General features: G+C 32.3%; 1 protein-coding gene across 1 annotated transcript; it reads left to right on the top strand.

Annotated features, from left to right (window-relative positions):
* Window positions 1-10,605: 10,605 nt before the first annotated feature.
* LOC136038983 (ankyrin-3-like) lies at window positions 10,606-11,310 on the top strand. Its single transcript, XM_065722502.1, has one exon. The coding sequence runs from the start codon at window positions 10,606-10,608 to the stop codon at window positions 11,308-11,310; it is 705 nt and encodes a 234-aa protein (XP_065578574.1).
* The last annotated feature ends 5,812 nt before the right edge of the window (window positions 11,311-17,122 follow it).

Raw genomic sequence — 17,122 nt, 5'->3', positions numbered from 1 at the left:
GCAATAGTACTACACAGGGACACAACTACAATGGCGCGTAACTAATATGGCGCGTAACGACTTACGCGCGCGAGGGGGCTTAGGGGGGCGAAGCGCCCCCACCAACTAGGTGTTGAGGTGGCGCGAAGCGCCACCCGAACACCTTAAATTTATATTTAAATTATAATAAAATTTAATTATAAGTTTATAAAATATTTAATCATAAAATTAAATTTTTAAGCTTTTTTAGCTTATATTTTAATTTATATTTAATTTATATTATATTTATAAACTATAACACCAATAAACTTAAAAAACGCATCAAAAATTGTTTATAGGCATTTTGTTATGTTTCTATGAGTCGGAAAGAAACTCCTGGAAGGGATAGGTACAAAGGTGGCACTCTCCCAACACGGCCTTGTCTCTGATCAACATGGAGATAAGCAGGGTTGGATTTAAAGCTTGACGCATCTAGGCCCAAGTGTTTTTGTTGCTCCGTTTTTGTGAGATTTTCGGTGAAATACGGGGATAGTGGAAGCACTGGACAGAACGCAACTGATGAGCCAAAAGTAATCAGAGAGAGGGGTGATATCGAACTCTCAGCTGCCATACCTGGGAGACATCTGACAGTTTATATGCGGCTAAGGAATTCCTGTGTTGATTTAAATCACTTTTCTGTGCTTAGGTAACAGGGCGGCGGGGTGCACCTGGCACTTTGACGATAAATCACATCAGTCCAGTTTTATTCCGACAAAAATCACTCAGTGATAATTGACTGCGACCCCTGGCATTTTCTGCCCCTAGGCTCGGGCCTAGTGGGCCTAGACATATGTCATTACTTCCACTATTGCTAAATTTTTAAGGGTTTCTCAATTTTTTTTCTAAAAAAACAGTGTTCCCTTAAATCTCCTCAGAAAATTATCAATCGTAAATATTCTATTCTTCAGGACAATTCCCGGAGAATTCGGATAGTGCAAACAGTGACAAAAGTGCACTTAGCCTAAATGTGAGAGAGGCGTCAGGGGAGTTCTATGATGGAGGGGGCTTGAACGGGCAAATACTGCAGAATATTTTGTTTTTTAGTATTATGTAGTTATTAGAATACTTCGGTAAAATTACGGGCAGCTAAGTTTCAACTGCTCAGACATTAATATTCGAATGTACAGCCTCAATTTTAGTTCAGATAAGTGCATCTAGACCTCGACATTCATACATAGTCTTTAATAAGCAGAGTATAAATAATTTTAATATACTAGTGTATATTTGTTTTTCCTTTCCCACTTTTTCCTTTTCCCACTTTCTCCTTCTGTATTATTTTTTTTTAATGTTATGCTCCCGCCAAAACTGCAAGAGCTTATAGCATATTAATAAAGTCAAATAAAAACTTCTATCGAAATACATAAAGTATATTAAATGTTTAAAATACCTATAAATAATGTTTTAATATTCTATTTTATAATTCAGGAACATATGCTCGGGTGACCTTTGGGCCTGGTCCCTCTCCCCTGAAATCTGAAAGTCTTCCCAATTTCTTGATACTTTTTATTCATTTTATCAAATATAATTTGTTTTCTTTGTCATTTTGACCGTCCCCCAGGGTAGAAAAAAATATCCCACGTACGGCATTGTCATAACGATATATAATACAATATGTAAAATATGTTGTATACACAACATGTAAAATATAATATACACAATACATAAGAACAATATATAATGTCATTAGCCTGTACAATTGTGAAGAATGCCATGCAGATAAATGTTGAAAATAATTTTTTGCTTCACTCTGAAATAAACGAAAGTATTAATATATTTTCTCTTTGTTTTATACGTACATTTTGGAATAAATAGTGGGTCTTATGGAAATTATTATTATATCCCCTTCACCTTCTTTATCCCCCGGTTATGATTTAAATCTTCCGGATTTTATATTTCTATTCTCATTGCTTCATTGTTTAGTATATTTTAGTCTTATTGCTTGTTCCTGGTTATTGGAAGCTCCTCTAAACCACGTGAGGAAATTACATGAACCAACAATTTTTGTTTTATTTAGTATCTACGTATAGGCAAGTGAAAACTTCGAAAAGAATGAAAGGAATTTGATTGACTTTGAAAAAAGACAATTCAAGTTTTACGAGAAAAGGGAGAAAGAACTAAATAATTTCAAGAATTGCAAATTTTTAAAACCTATGAAATGTTTGACTAAATTTTTAAATTCTGGATGAAAACATCCTTGTTTCCTTTCTATAAAATCCTTTCTCTAAGTAAAAAAAAAAGAATTAGTAATAATGTTTTTTTCTTCAGTGGATTTACCTTCCGCGTTTGCTTAATTTTGATCCTTTTTCTGGATGTCCTTAATATTTCCTTTAATTTGTGTAAAATTTTATACTTTGACACTGTTTTAACACACAAAAATAGGTAAATATTTGATTTTTTGATAACTGATCATGAGCACAGTTTAATGTTATATATTCTCTACTGTGATCATGAGTAACAACACAGAAGGCGAAAATTTTTGTCAAATATCCACCTAGCGGAAAATACTTTTGTAAAATAGATGGCACTAAAAAGCTGAAAACACAGATGTAGAATTTAATAAATAAGTTTCGCCTTCTTTCTCTAAAACTACTATATTAAGGTTATCTTAAGAGATGAATTTAATAAAAAAAAGTACGATTATTTCTACCATACGGATTTTTTGACAGAATTTCAAATTCTATATCTTAAACTAATATTGAAGTAACTTGGCCATCTTATTTTTTAGAATATAAGATATTGATTTACATGCAGGTTTACGTGCAGGTTTTCAAGAAGAAACATAAAACAATATGATAGGCAGCATCGCTCTATAATAGCTAGAAATATAATCAAAACTTTAAAAGAAGCTAGTGCTCTTTTTAAGATTAAATAAAAAAACAAGTTTTTTTATCTGAAAGTAAGGAGCGACATTAAAACGAACAGAAATTACTTCGTATATGAAAGAGGCTGCTTCCTCATCAACGCCCCGCTCTTTACGCTAAATTTTGACTCTTTCTCTCAATTCTTCTTTTTAAAACAGTAAAAAACTTTAGCGTAAAGAACGGGGCGTTGATGAGGAAGTAGCCTCCTTCATAAACGAAGTAATTTCTGTTCGTTTTAAGTTTTAATGTTGCTCCTTACTTTCAGTTAAAAAAAACTTTTTTTTTTAATTTAATTTCTGAACGTTTTTGAATCAATGCATGTTTTAATTTTGGCTCTCCGCAGAGGAATAATCAAAACGAAATTTTCATATTTTAAACTCCATTTAAACTCCACTATATGTATACACTAGAGTAATCTAGGCAGAGATTTCTTTACATTATCTGTCCCTACAGGAGTCCATGTAGTCAATTACTGAAACAATAAAACAGGAATCCTGCATAAGAAACAGAAATTAGACCCAGCAACTGCCAACACAGAGTTGGCTAGCAGGCCTAATGAGAATGTAAAGTGTCCAAACTTCCAATAAAGTCTGTTTTTAAAAATAAATAGAAGTTCAAATTATAATAAAAGTAAAAAAGAAACGTATTTTAAAAGTTCATTAGACCAGATAAAAATAGCCAAACTTCTTGAAGAAAGCAACACCCAATAATCTGACAATTCAACAAAAAGTGTACCCAACATCAATAAATATAGTGCAAACAGGACATTGTCAGTGCTTAAAAAAGGACAAGAATTTGTCCTTTGAATGACATTGCTTTTTTCCTGTTTTTCTCTTTGTTAAGGCATTGGTAATGTTCAGTTCTTATTGCTTTTAAATACAGCATTAAGTAGGCTACTAGAGGGCAATTTTTACAATATAATTTAAGTATCCTCAATTGTACAAGTCACCTTAATAATCAACCTTAAAATCAACATCAATAAATATAGTACAAACATGACATTGTCAGTCAAACAAGACATTGTCAGTCAGTCATCATTGTCAAATATAAATTTAAGGTGTTCAGGTGGCGCTTTGCGCCACCCCAACACCTAGTTGGTGGGGGCGTTTTGCGCCCCCCTCCCCAAGCCCCCCCGTGAGCATAAGTCGTTATGCGCCATATTTGTTACGTGCCATTGTAGTTGTGTCCCTGTGTCCCACCTGTGAGTATACATATATATATATATATATATATATATATATATATATATATATATATATATATATATATATATATATATATATATGTTTTTAACTAAGCAAAACTAGCGTATATACAACATTCTTCTCTGTCCCATTGTCTGTCCATATAAATAGATTGTCAGGTTTAGCGACTCTTGAACATGCGACACATGGATTAAATTTAGTTAATTTATTTTTTCTCCTGTGTTTAACCTTATTTAATGTATTTAAGTAATGCTTTAAAGAAAACGGGTTTTGATATATTTTATTTACTTTATAATTTTCTATAAGCTTAATTGCGTAATAATATTGATATTTTCTTTGCTAATTTTAAAAACAATAAAATTGAATTGGTATTTAAGGTATCAACTTAATGACAAATTTCTATTAAACCTAAAAAAAATACTTCAACATACTAAACGTACAATAATAGGGTAAGCGATTTTTGGAAGGGTGAGAGGGGGGTCAGGGCTGTAAACTCAATTTTAGACTAATATCAAACAGTTTTTGACAACAAACTGTAAGCGAGGACTGACTCGGCCCAATAGTAACGAAAACTCTAAAAAACGGTAACAACAGTAACGGTAACAGTAGTAAGTGGTAAACGGTGACATTATGATAGCAATAGATGCATCAGAAGAATTGGCTTCTTATGCTTATTACATAAAAAAAAAACTAGTTTTTCTAACTAAAAGTAAGGAGCGACATTAAAACTTAAAACGAACAGAAATTACTCCGTATATGAAATGGGTTGTCTCCTCCGCAATCCTTCGCTCTTTATGCTAAAGCTTTTAATTGTCTTAAAAAGCAGAATTGTGGTAAAGAGTCAAACTTTAGCGTAAAGAGCGAAGGATTGCGGAGGGGACAACCCATTTCATATACGGAGTAATTTCTGTTCGTTTTAAGTTTTAATGTCGCTCCTTACTTTTAGTTAGAAAAACTAGTTTTTTTTATGTAATTTCTGAACGTTTTTGAATTAATGCATGTTTGATTTTGGCTCTCCACACATAAATTATTAAAATGAAATTTATATTTTAATTCCTTTTTTGGCTAAATGGCTTTCTCTTAGTTCTGATCAGACGATTTTGAGAAATATGGGATGGGGAAGGAGGCCTAGTTGCCATGCAATTTTTCGGTTGCACAAAAAGGCAACTATAAATTATAATTTTTAACAAATTTTTTTATTAGTAAAAAATATACGTAACTTAAGAATTTACTTACGTAACAAACTTTTATATTCTTAAATTTGTATTATGTATATGAGGGGGTTTGTACCCTCGTTAATACCTCGTTCTTTACACTAAATCGTAAGTTTTGTGCCGATTCTTTAAGAATGACCCCTGAATCCGAAACGCCGTAGAATAAATAGTTGAGATTACTAAAAATACTTTAGCATAAAGAGCGAGGTATTTATCTCCTCCTGAATACCTCGCTCTTTATGCTAAAGTGTTTTTAGAACCCCTCATATAAGTAATAATCTCTGTTCGTTTTAAGTTTCAATGGTACTCCTTACTTTCAATTGAAAGAATGTTTCCATGTTTATTTTTTCATTTTTTTTATAGTAATTTTAGAAAATCCTGCGCCCTTTTCATTGAATTTCTGTTCCCCCATGACATATTTCTCCAAGGAAAGATCCTCCCACATAGCCCTCTCCCCTCAACCCCATCCCCAAAACCAAAAAAAAAAATCCCCTGAAAACGACTGCACATTTCCCAATAACCATTATTATATGTAATCACTGGTCGAAGTTTGTAACTTGCAGCCCCTCCCCCAGGAACTGTGGGGGAGTAAGTCATTCCCAAAGACATAGTTATTATGGTTTTTGACTCTGTGGAACAAAATGGCTATCTCAAAATTTTGATCTGTTGACTTTGGAGAAAAAATGAGCGTGGGAGGGGGCCTAGGTGCCCTCCAATTTTTTTGGTCACTTAAAAAGGGCGCTAGAACTTTTCATTTCCGTTAGAATGAGCCCTCTTGCAACATTCTAGGACCACTTGGTCGATACGATGACCCCTGGGAAAAAAAAACAACAAATAAACACGCACCCGTGATTTGTCTTCTGGCAAAAAAATACGAAATTCCACATTTTTGTAGATAGGAGCCTGAAAATTTCGCTATAGGGTTCTCTGATACGCTGAATGCGATGGTGTGATTTTCGTTAAGATTCTGTGACTTTTAGGGGGTGTTTTCCTAAAATTTTCTAAAATAAGACAAATTTTCTCAGGCTCGTAACTTTTGATGACAAAGACCAAATTTGATGAAACTTATATATTTAAAATCAGCATAAAAATCCGATTCTTTTGATGTATATTTTAGCATCAAAATTCCGTTATTTAGAGTTTCGTTTACTATTGAGCCGGGTCGCTCCTTACTACAGTTTGTTACCACGAACTGTTTGATTCCAAAAATATAAAATTTATTAAGTTTAGTTTTACATAATAAAAGCTATGAACCTGAGAAAATTTGTGTTTTTTTTCGAAAAAGGAGAGGAACTCCCCCCCCCCCCAAAAAAAAAATATCAACCTCAATGAAAATCACACTATCAGATTCAGTATCAAAAAACCCTGCCGTAGAGGTTTTAAACTCCCATCTGCAAAAATGTGGAGTTTTGTACGTTTTTTCTTTTCGTCAGGATGATCGTTTCAAACCAGTGGTCTTCGAATATCGGGAAAGGTATTACTTGAATGGAAATTAAAAGTTTCATTGCCCTTATTAAGTGACCAGAAATATTGAAGAGCAACTATTCCCCACCCATGCCCCCTTTTCCTAAAATACCCCCAATCAAAATTTTGAGATAGCCATTTTTGTTCAACCTAGTTAAAAAGTCAAATAATTATACCCCTGGAGACGATATGACAAACCCACGGCCCCCAGGGAAAGGGCTGTAAGCTAATTTGTTTGCCTATTATTTACATACAGTATTCGTTATTAGGAAATAAAGAGACAGTTTTTGGAGAGGAGAGATTTTCCACGGGAAGAATTTTTTGTGGAGGTGGTAGTTTCCGAAGATTCACTATCAATGGGAAAGTTGAGGCAGGGAGGATTTTCCAGAATTCCTGTAGGAAATAAATTTTTTGGCTTACTTTCTCTTTGCTGTCTGAATTTCTGCATATGGAGATGTTTCAGGGAAATTATCCAGGGGAAATTTTCAAAAGGGTGGAATTATCTGGGGGATTTTTTCTATAGAAGGAGGGGATTTTCCGCGAGAGAAATTACTCTTGAGAGAATTTTCTGTGGGTGAAATTCTTCATGGCAGGATTTTCTGGGAGGGGGACTTTCGAATGGGGTCGTTCCATTTGGGGGATGCTGGGAAATAAATTCCACGTAGGGTAGATATCCGGCATAATTTGGAAAACGATCAGAAACTATATAAAAAAAAAATTCGAATAAAAGTAGGCTAAGGAGAATTTTTCCAGCTGAAATTTTTCAAAGGAAATTTTCCGGCAGGAATTTTTTTTTAGCAAAAAGCGAATTGTCTCTGGGGGGGATTTTACAAATGAGAATCTTTCCATAGGAGAATCCCCGGGAGACTTTTCCATGGAATGGGAGGCATATTTACATTTTAAACAATTTAATAAAATTGAAAGAGCCTCAATTTTTTTGAATACTTATTATTCTTTTTTTTTTATTTATTTTTTTATTTTTTTTTATTTTTTAGTTTTTTTTTTTTTTTTCTTTTTTTTTAGTTTTTTGATTTTTTAGTCTTCTAATTTTTCTTTTTTTTTCGTTTTTTTCTTTTCTTAGATTTTTGATGTTTTTTCAGTTTTTCTGTTATTTTAGTTTTTCTTTTTTTTTAGTTTCTGCTTTGTTTTTTAATTTGTATTATTTTTTAGTTTTTTCTTTTTTATTTAGTTTTTTTTTTGTATTTTTTTTAGGTTTTTTCTTTATTTAGTTTTTTTCTTTTTCTAATTTTTTCTTCTTTAGTTTTTTTTCTTTTCTTTTAGCTTTTTTTATGTATATATATATATATATATATATATATATATATATATATATATATATATATATATATATATATATATATATATATATATATATATATATATATATATATATATATATATATAAAGACTTGCGGCTGATAGAGAAAGTAAGAAAAGAAAGCGTGCCGAGGAATTACAACAACAGCATGAAAACAGGCTTGTGGCTAAAGAATGCAAAACCGCGTAGTTAGATGAAAATCCACCTGGACAGCGAGAGTCAAAACATATCAAAACTGAAAATGATAGCGATGATGATTGGGTTTGGGATTTTGACTTGGATAAGGTCATCAATGCCTACCAGATTTTAGTTAAAAAAACAAAGGTTCGGCGATATTTATTTCATAGTGACACTGAAAAATAAAGAAGAAAAAGAAAACTGATAAAAGAAAAAAGGTAAAAAACTAAAAAGAAAAAAAATAAAAAAAAAAATTAAGAAAAAATAAAAAAAAGTAAAAAAATTAAAGTAATTCGAAAACCTTAAAACAGATACCTAAAATTTGAGGTTTATTATAAATTGTTGGAAGTGTCAATGTTCGAATGAACATTGACAAATTGAAGAAAACAAATCAATAAAAAGAAGAAACTAAAAAAAGAAAAACTAAAAAAGAAAAAAACTAAGAAAAAAAACAAAAAACTATCTATATATATAAAAATAAGTTGTATATATGCATTTTTGTTTGTTTGTGGGTTTGAATTTGACGTTATTATAAGCATATAAGGCTTTGTATATGACTTCATTATAAGATGACACTACAGACCGGGACACAAGGACACAAATGATAGGTGCTATCATAAAATGCTAGCGGGACACCTATCATAAAAGATAGGTGCTAAAAAAAATTAATGCAAAACATGACCAAATTACCTGAGAAAGCACTTTAAATTATTCGTTGTGATAAAAAATTTGACCTACGTTTTGTTATACTAGTAGCTGCAGTCTATCTAAAAAAAATCTATCTTTGGGCAAGTAAAATACAAATACACATGTCAAATTAAATAAATTTTTAAATTTATTTATTAACAACCAATTTTAGCAAAAACCAAAAAAATTCTGATTCTATATGAAAGTTTTGCAGTTTTTGGAGATTTGCTCAGAGGTAAATAGCTATGGAATTATGTGGTCCTCGTTCTCTTAATGACAGAACATCTGTACAATGTAGTAGGTATTTCCCTAAGGTAATGGTGAAGGGTGTAGGTGACATATCGTTTGTGAGCATATACTAGAGGCTGATTTTACACCTGTTTCTGCTTGGGCAAGTTTCTCATTAGTATTTTGAAACGAGGAAGATGGCTGCTATGAAAGCTACTTTTTGTAAATCCACCGCCTTGACAAATAAGCCCAATAATCAAATGACTATCTCAAAATTTTGATAGGATGCATTAGGGGAAAAGAAGGTGTTTCAGCAGGGGAGGGAGGATGCCCTCCAATCAGTTTTGACTCTTAAAAAGGTAACTAGAATTTTCAATTTCCAGTCAAATGACCCATCTCTGGAGTTTATACAACCACCCCTTACATAAAAGCCTTATCTGCACTAGGGTCTTTGTTATTTAATCTTTAAAATATTTTGAACAAAATGGCTATCTCTACTCTTAAAAAATGAACTAAAAATTCTAATATAAAATCGAATGAGCCCCCTTTGAATTTTCTATGATCATCCCTTCCATAAAAACCTTATATGCCCCAGTGGCATAATTTATAACACTTCCTCCTTGGTTCTGATGGACTGTGTTATCCCTGGAGTTTTTTATCTGATTGTTGGATATTTCAAACAAAAATGGTCATCTAAAAATCTTGATCAGATAAATTTGAGGAAGAAGGTGGGTTGGTGTGTGTGTGTGTGGGGGTGTAGACGCTTTTCCTCCTAGCTTACCTGGAAGTGCCTAAAGTAGCAAAACCAGGACCGACAGACCGACAGAGTTTGCGATTGCTATATGTCACTTGGTTAATACCAAGTGCCATAACAAGAAAAAATTACAGAGGTGACAATGCTTTAGATTTTCGAAAATGCTTTTAAAAATGATAATTTTCGTTTATTTATTTTCTGTTTATTGCTCAGATGCTGCTATATCAATATTTGTATGCATAGAAACGATGTCAAAACCATTGATAATTATATTTTTTGAGATATTTACCTTTTTGAGTTTGTCAACTAAGTCTACTGAATTACATATGTATGATTTTTGAGAATAAAGCAAAGGTTTGAATGATGTACTATTTTCCAATATTGGAAGCGGGGGCTGTCGTACTAGCTACGATGGGCGTTAAAAGAATTCCTTGCTTATGTAATTTTGGTAGACCATGAAATTTTTGACAAAAGCTACCCCGGGGGAAAAATTAATTCTGTAATTGTGGAGTAATTTTACCATTTTATTTTAGATTTTTAAATTTATTTTTTAATTTCAGGAAATAAAATAGCCGTTTCTAGAACTTTGGTCAGTTTAAAAAATTACTTCCTATGATGAAACAACAAGAAACAATCTACGGAAGTGACAAGCCTTTAGAATCTGATCTTCTCAGATCAGATGGTATTTGATTCAAATCAATGGTATTTGGTAAAATACCTTTTGGAAAAAGGAGCAAGTCCCAAAAGTTGTCTGTATTTGCACAATGCTGTTCGGTTTGGAAGTCGCGACATTTGCGACTTACTGATAAAGAATGGAGTCGAAATTCATACTTTTAATGAGGCCGATGAAACTCCGTTATATATTGCAGTGAAAACAGGAAAAAAAAGTTTAGTCGAATATCTTCTAGAACGTGGGGCAAATCCAAGACTGTGCAAACCCAATAAAAGACTTGTAGACATTGCTATAAACCAAAAGAATTTTCACTTAATGCAATATATTCTGCATAATGGTGCAAGTTTATCCTGCAATTTGGACAACAATGAACCAGCTTTATCTGCTGCCAAGAAAGGCAAAACCAGTGACTTCTGTGAATTACCAACCATAGCTAATTTACCTGTGTTCCATACCGACCAAGATAAACTTTTTCTTGAGGCTGTAAAAGCCTCAATGTTTCCCCAAAAATTAAAGGAGGTCAAAGAATATTTGAAGAAAGGGAAAAATCCCAACTGTGATTACTGTCTACACTTAGCTGTTTTAAACAAACATGATTATCAAGCTGAACTTGTTGACATGCTTATCAAGTATGGTGCAGATTTAAATGCTCTGAATCGTGAAAAAGAAACACCGTTAGATATCGCTTTAAAAAAAATATCTCACTGGTGACCATGCTTTTGGAAAATGGAGCAAATCCACAATTTGGTGAGGAAATAAAAATAGACTGCTGTACCTTTTTTGGAAGTGAATTATTAACTGTTGCAACAGAGGCTCGTAAATTTGATTTTATAAGATATTTGTTGTTAAATGGGACGGATTCAGACAAGTTAGCCACTGTAGTAAGAGATTGTTGGGAAAGAGACCTTCTACGCCGAGATTCTTCTCTATATATGCCATATTCAGAAATTGTTACCAATTTGAAAGATTTTCTTGACGAAGAATTTCAATTTTCCATGAAATATGAAAGCAGTCCATTATTAAAGCGAGCTTTCTTAATTATGGCTTCGTGTCTACCTAAAATTACCACTATGGCAAACTACGGCAATCATTTGCCATTACATCAAACATTAAAAGACATATGTGGAATGAGAATCAGGAAAGATATTGATTTATTATCACGTCTATTCGGCAGAAAAAAAATACCAGTGTGTCTAGTGCAATTTTTATTTTTTGGAAAAGAAGAATACCGTCGCAGTTTTAAAACAAAAAAAACTTCTCTTGAAGAATTAGTTCAACTTCTGTCTAGCGCAACTCAGTAAATGGTTACCACCATTGAATTTATTAAATGTTGTATTAAAATGTATTGGTGTAAACCTTGATTTGAATTTTGAGAATAAATTTTGTGCAAAGGCCTTCATGAAGCATAAGATGTTGAATTTTGCATAACGGAGTCACCCTAAAAAAAAGAGCAAAAATTCACATGAGTCGAGCAGACAATCCCATGCCTAATTTTTATAGGCATAGGCATTTATAAGCAGTAGTTTTAGCTTTAAGAGGGGCAATAGTACTACTAGTAGTAGTAGTAAGTAATAGTAATAGTAGTAGAGTGTAAATATTGCTATTTTAACCAATTGATATTCTCTCTTATAATTTCTAGAAAGTTACAAATTAATATACTCACTCTACAAAGTTATTCAGTTTGTTCTCAATTAAGTGTTCTTTATTATGAATAAAGTTAATTTTAAACATTCAAACATTTCTCAATAGAACATCTATCTACATCTTCTATATCTATATATAAAAACTAGCTGTTGGGGTGGCGCTTCGCACCACACCGACACCTAGTTGGTGGGGGCGCTTCGCCCCCCCCCCGCGTGCGAAATTCGTTACGTGCCATATTAGTTACGCGCCATTGTAGTTGTGTTTTTAGCAACGTAAAACTTGCGAATCGCACCCCCCCCAAGCCCCTCCGAGCGCGTAAGTCGTTACGTGCCATATTAGTTACACGCCATTGTAGTTGTATTTTTAACTAGGTAAAACTTGCGAATATACAACCTTCTTTTCTGTCACATTGTCTGTCCGTACAAATAGATTGTCAGGTTTACCAACTCTTGAACATGCAACATAATAATTGTCAATGAGAAAACAATCCGTATTCAAATCTATACCGCATTTTTCTAACGATTGCCCTTGAGCTTTGTTGATGGTGGTTGCTAGTCGAACATTCCCTGTGTCCCCATCGTCATTTATATATCCCCCTGTGCCCCCGGCGTCCCTGTTGTAGTTGTGTCCCTGTGTCTTGGTCGTCATTTATATTCCCTGTGTCCCGGTCGTCATTTGTGTCCCGGTATCCCAGTCTGTAATTTCTCTTTGAGTGTCCCGGTCGTCATTTATATTCCCTGTGTCCCGGTCGTCATTTGTGACCCTGTGTCCCGGTCTGTAGTGTCATCTTATAATGAAGTCATATACAAAGCCTTATATACTTATAATGACGTCAAATTCAAACCCACAAACAAACAAACATGCATATATACAACTTATTTTTATATATATAGATACAGATTTTTTTTTAGTTTTTTCTTTTCTTAGTTTTTTTTTTCTTTTTTAGTTTTTCTTTTTTTAGTTTCTTCGTTTTATTGATTTGTTTTCTTCAATTTGTCAATGTTCATTCTAACATTGACACTTCCAACAATTTATAATAAACCTCAAAATTTTAGGTATCTGTTTTAAGGTTTTCGAATTACTTTTATTTTTTATTTTTTTTTATTTTTAGTTTTTTTTTAGTTTTTTACCTTTTTTCTTTTTTCAGTTTTCTTTTCTTCTTTATTTTTCAGCGTCACTATGAAATATATATCGCCGAACCTTTGTTTTTTTTAACTAAAATCTGGTAGGCATTGATGACCTTATCCAAGTCAAAATCCCAAACCCAATCATCATCGCTATTATTTTCAGTTTTGATATGTTTGACTCTCACTGTCCAGGTGGATTTTCATCTAACTGCGCGGTTTTGCGTTCTTTAGCCGCAAGCCTGTTTTCATGCTGTTCTTGTGATTCCTCGGCACGCTTTCTTTTCTTACTTTCTCTATCAGCCGCGAGTCTTTTGGCATAGACTCTTTGAGCAGCTTCCTCGGCTGTTGCCATTGTAAGTTCTTCAGTCATTTTACATTAAAAATTTCTCTTTCAACGATCTTCTTACAATTAAAAATTTGTCTTTGAACGATTTTCATAAATACTTGTAATGACGTCATGTACTAAGCATCGTCATAATAAACATGACGACAACTAACTTCATGACGACATACAGCTCAATCCTTATAATGACGTCAGTCGACAGACAGAGAGACAAACAAACAAACAACTTATTTTTTTTATATATAGATAAGTTGTATGTCTGTTACACATATCTGTTACACTGTTACAAAGATATATATATATATATATATATATATATATATATATATATATATATATATATATATATATATATATATATATATATATATATATATATATATATATATATATATATATATATATATATATATATATATATATATATATACATAAAAAAAGCTAAAAAGCTTAAAGAAAAGAAAAAAACTAAAAAGGACAAAAATTAGAAAAAAAATAAATAAAGAAAAAACCTAAAAAGAAGAAAAACTAAAAAAAGAATACCAAAAAATAAAAAACTAAGTAAAAAAGAAAAACTAAAAAATAATACAAATTAAAAAACAAAGCAGAAACTAAAAAAAAAGAAAAACTAAAATAACAGAAAAACTGAAAAACATCAAAAATCTAAGAAAAGAAAAAAAAAGAAAAAAATTAAAAAAAGGAAAACTAGGAGAGTAAAAAATCAAAAAAAAAAAAGAAAAAAAAGAGAATAATAAGTATTCAAAAAAATTGAGGCTCTTTCGATTTTATTAAATTGTTTAAAATGTAAATACGCCTCCCATTCCATGGAAAAGTCTCCCGGGGATTCTCCTATGGAAAGATTCTCATTTGTAAAATCCCCCCCCCCCCTCAGAGACAACCTTTGAAAAATTTCAGCTGTAAAAATTCTGCTTAGCCTACTTTTATTCGAATTTTTTTTTTTTTATATATAGTTTCTGATCGTTTTCCAAATTATGCCGGATATCTACCCTACGTGGAATTTATTTCCCAGCATCCCCCAAATGGAACGACCCCATTCGAAAGTCCCCCTCCCAGAAAATTCTGCCATGAAGAATTTCACCCACAGTAAATTCTCTCAAGGGTAATTTCTCTCGCGGAAAATCTCCTCCTTCTATAGAAAAATCCCCCAGATAATTCCACCCCTTTGAAAATTTCCCTGGATAATTTCCCTGGAACATCTCCATATGCAGAAATTCAGACAGCAAAGAGAAAGTAAGCCAAAAAAATTATTTCCTACAGGAATTCTGGAAAATCCTCCCTGCCTCAACTTTCCCATTGATAGTGAATCTTCGGAAACTACCATCTCCACAAAAAATTCTTCCCGTGGAAAATCTCTCCTCTCCGAAAACTGTCTCTTTATTTCCTAGTAACGAATACTGTATGTAAATAATAGGCAAACAAATTAGCTTACAGCCCTTTCCCTGGGGGCCGTGGGTTTGTCATATCGTCTCCAGGGGTATAATTATTTGACTTTTTAACTAGGTTGAACAAAAATGGCTATCTCACAATTTTGATAGGGGGTATTTTAGGAAAAGGGGGCGTGGGTGGGGAATAGTTGCTCTTCAATATTTATGGAATAGTACTAATTACTAAGGAGAATAGTGGCCACGATTTGAGGTTATTTTAACATAACCTACTTTAAGTTGATTTAGTTGATTTTCATGAGTTATTGCTAACCTCATGTTTTTTTTTAGACCAGAAAATGTAAGTATACCAGCGTTAAGAAAAAAATAGTTAACCGTTTTCAACAACAAAGTTACTTATTAACAATGACTAACAGACAAAACCTTCACGACGAACTAAACAATTTAGGTGAATTTGCTGAACATCGAACTCCCAGCAGAGGAATAAAGCATATTATGCCACAAAACCATCCACTTAACTATGGTTCTATACGGCATATAAAGAGCGAAAAGCCAAAAAGTGAGAAGAAAAAGACACTATAGGATAGTTTTTGAATCTTTGATAATTCAGAGACAAAATTTTATTCTGGAAATTCCAAATTGAGGAACATGGAACTACAGTGACAGCACATCTAAGTTATGAATATCTATAAGTAAATTGTATCCATTGAGATACAGTTTACTAGTTAAGCTTGAAAAATCTTAGAACATTAGAAAAATAGAGCTATCCCCAAGTAAACTTAAATGACTGACCTTTCCGACGAAATTTTTTAGAAATTTAATAGTAGAATATGCTAGCCGTTAGGACTAAGAGGTCTTAGATAAAATATTGTTTTCTTAAAGAAGAATTTAAACCCACCTGGGGACACCTTTTCCTTTCTTGAAAAAAGGTGTCCAATTTTTATATTTAAACTACCAGTATAATTTTAAAGGTTACAGTTAGTGCTATTAACACATTAAAAGTTGTATATTTAATTCTAGTCTCCTTAGTCCGTTTTTATACTAGCTACTGGGTAAACCCCAAATTTACAAAATACTTTAATAAAGACGAAAAAACTAATTTTTTAACAAAAAGTTTTAGAAAAAACCTCTAGGAAATATTTTTCGTTTTTGCTACTTGAATCAATATACAAAAAAGAAAAAAAATTGCACGGGTGACGATAAAAAAAAAGTAAAAAAGAAAACACCAGAGACACATTAGGCATATAAGAAACAATTTAAGAAAGTTCATTGTGATCCAAGGTTCCTTAGTTAAATTGGCTTAATGCGTTTGCTTCTAAAGGGGTGACAGTCTTGTTCTTATTGCTAAGTTATTCAGGTCCACCTGGGGATACTTTTGTTAAAGTTAGTTTTCAGAAAAAGTGCTAGTTTTTCAGAATTCCACTAACTTAGGGCAATACCACGCTTCAATAAATTTGACCCAATTTTACCAATATATTTTGCATAAACTGTGCAGCAATAATTTATGTTGGTTTTAAATTTAATCCTCACAAAAAAAAATACTAGCTTCTGTTAAAAAAAATTATTTTTTAAATTTGTTTAAAAAATAAAACTTATAGCCTAAAGCAATTGGTCTCCTTTTTAGAGACGAAATTTAATTTCTTAAATGATAGTATTTAGGCCTACACCTGCTTCAACTGTTGTTTGCATTTTTTATCTGCATTTTACTGTGTCGAAAACAAATTTCTTTTTTTCAATCAATATACAAAAAAGAAAAAAATTGCACGGGTGGCGATAAAAAAAAGTAAAAAAAGATAAAGCGTCAAAGTGTTTGAAAAGTTTTCTTGTGGATTTTATTTTTGTATAGCCTATTAATCAAATATCTTGTATTAGAGTATTTTGAGAATATTGCTTCTATATTTTCAAAAGATATCACCTTCTTCTTATTCTCCTGGTTAAAGTATTTGTGATGACTGTAGAGAGTGACGTTAATACGGATGTCGAAAAGACGGATGTCCCTAACTAAT

This window comes from Artemia franciscana, chromosome 18, assembly GCF_032884065.1.
Source record: "Artemia franciscana chromosome 18, ASM3288406v1, whole genome shotgun sequence".
Lineage (NCBI taxonomy): Eukaryota > Metazoa > Arthropoda > Branchiopoda > Anostraca > Artemiidae > Artemia > Artemia franciscana.
Note: the sequence above shows the minus strand (reverse complement) of the source record. Positions and strands in the feature narration are given on the sequence as shown.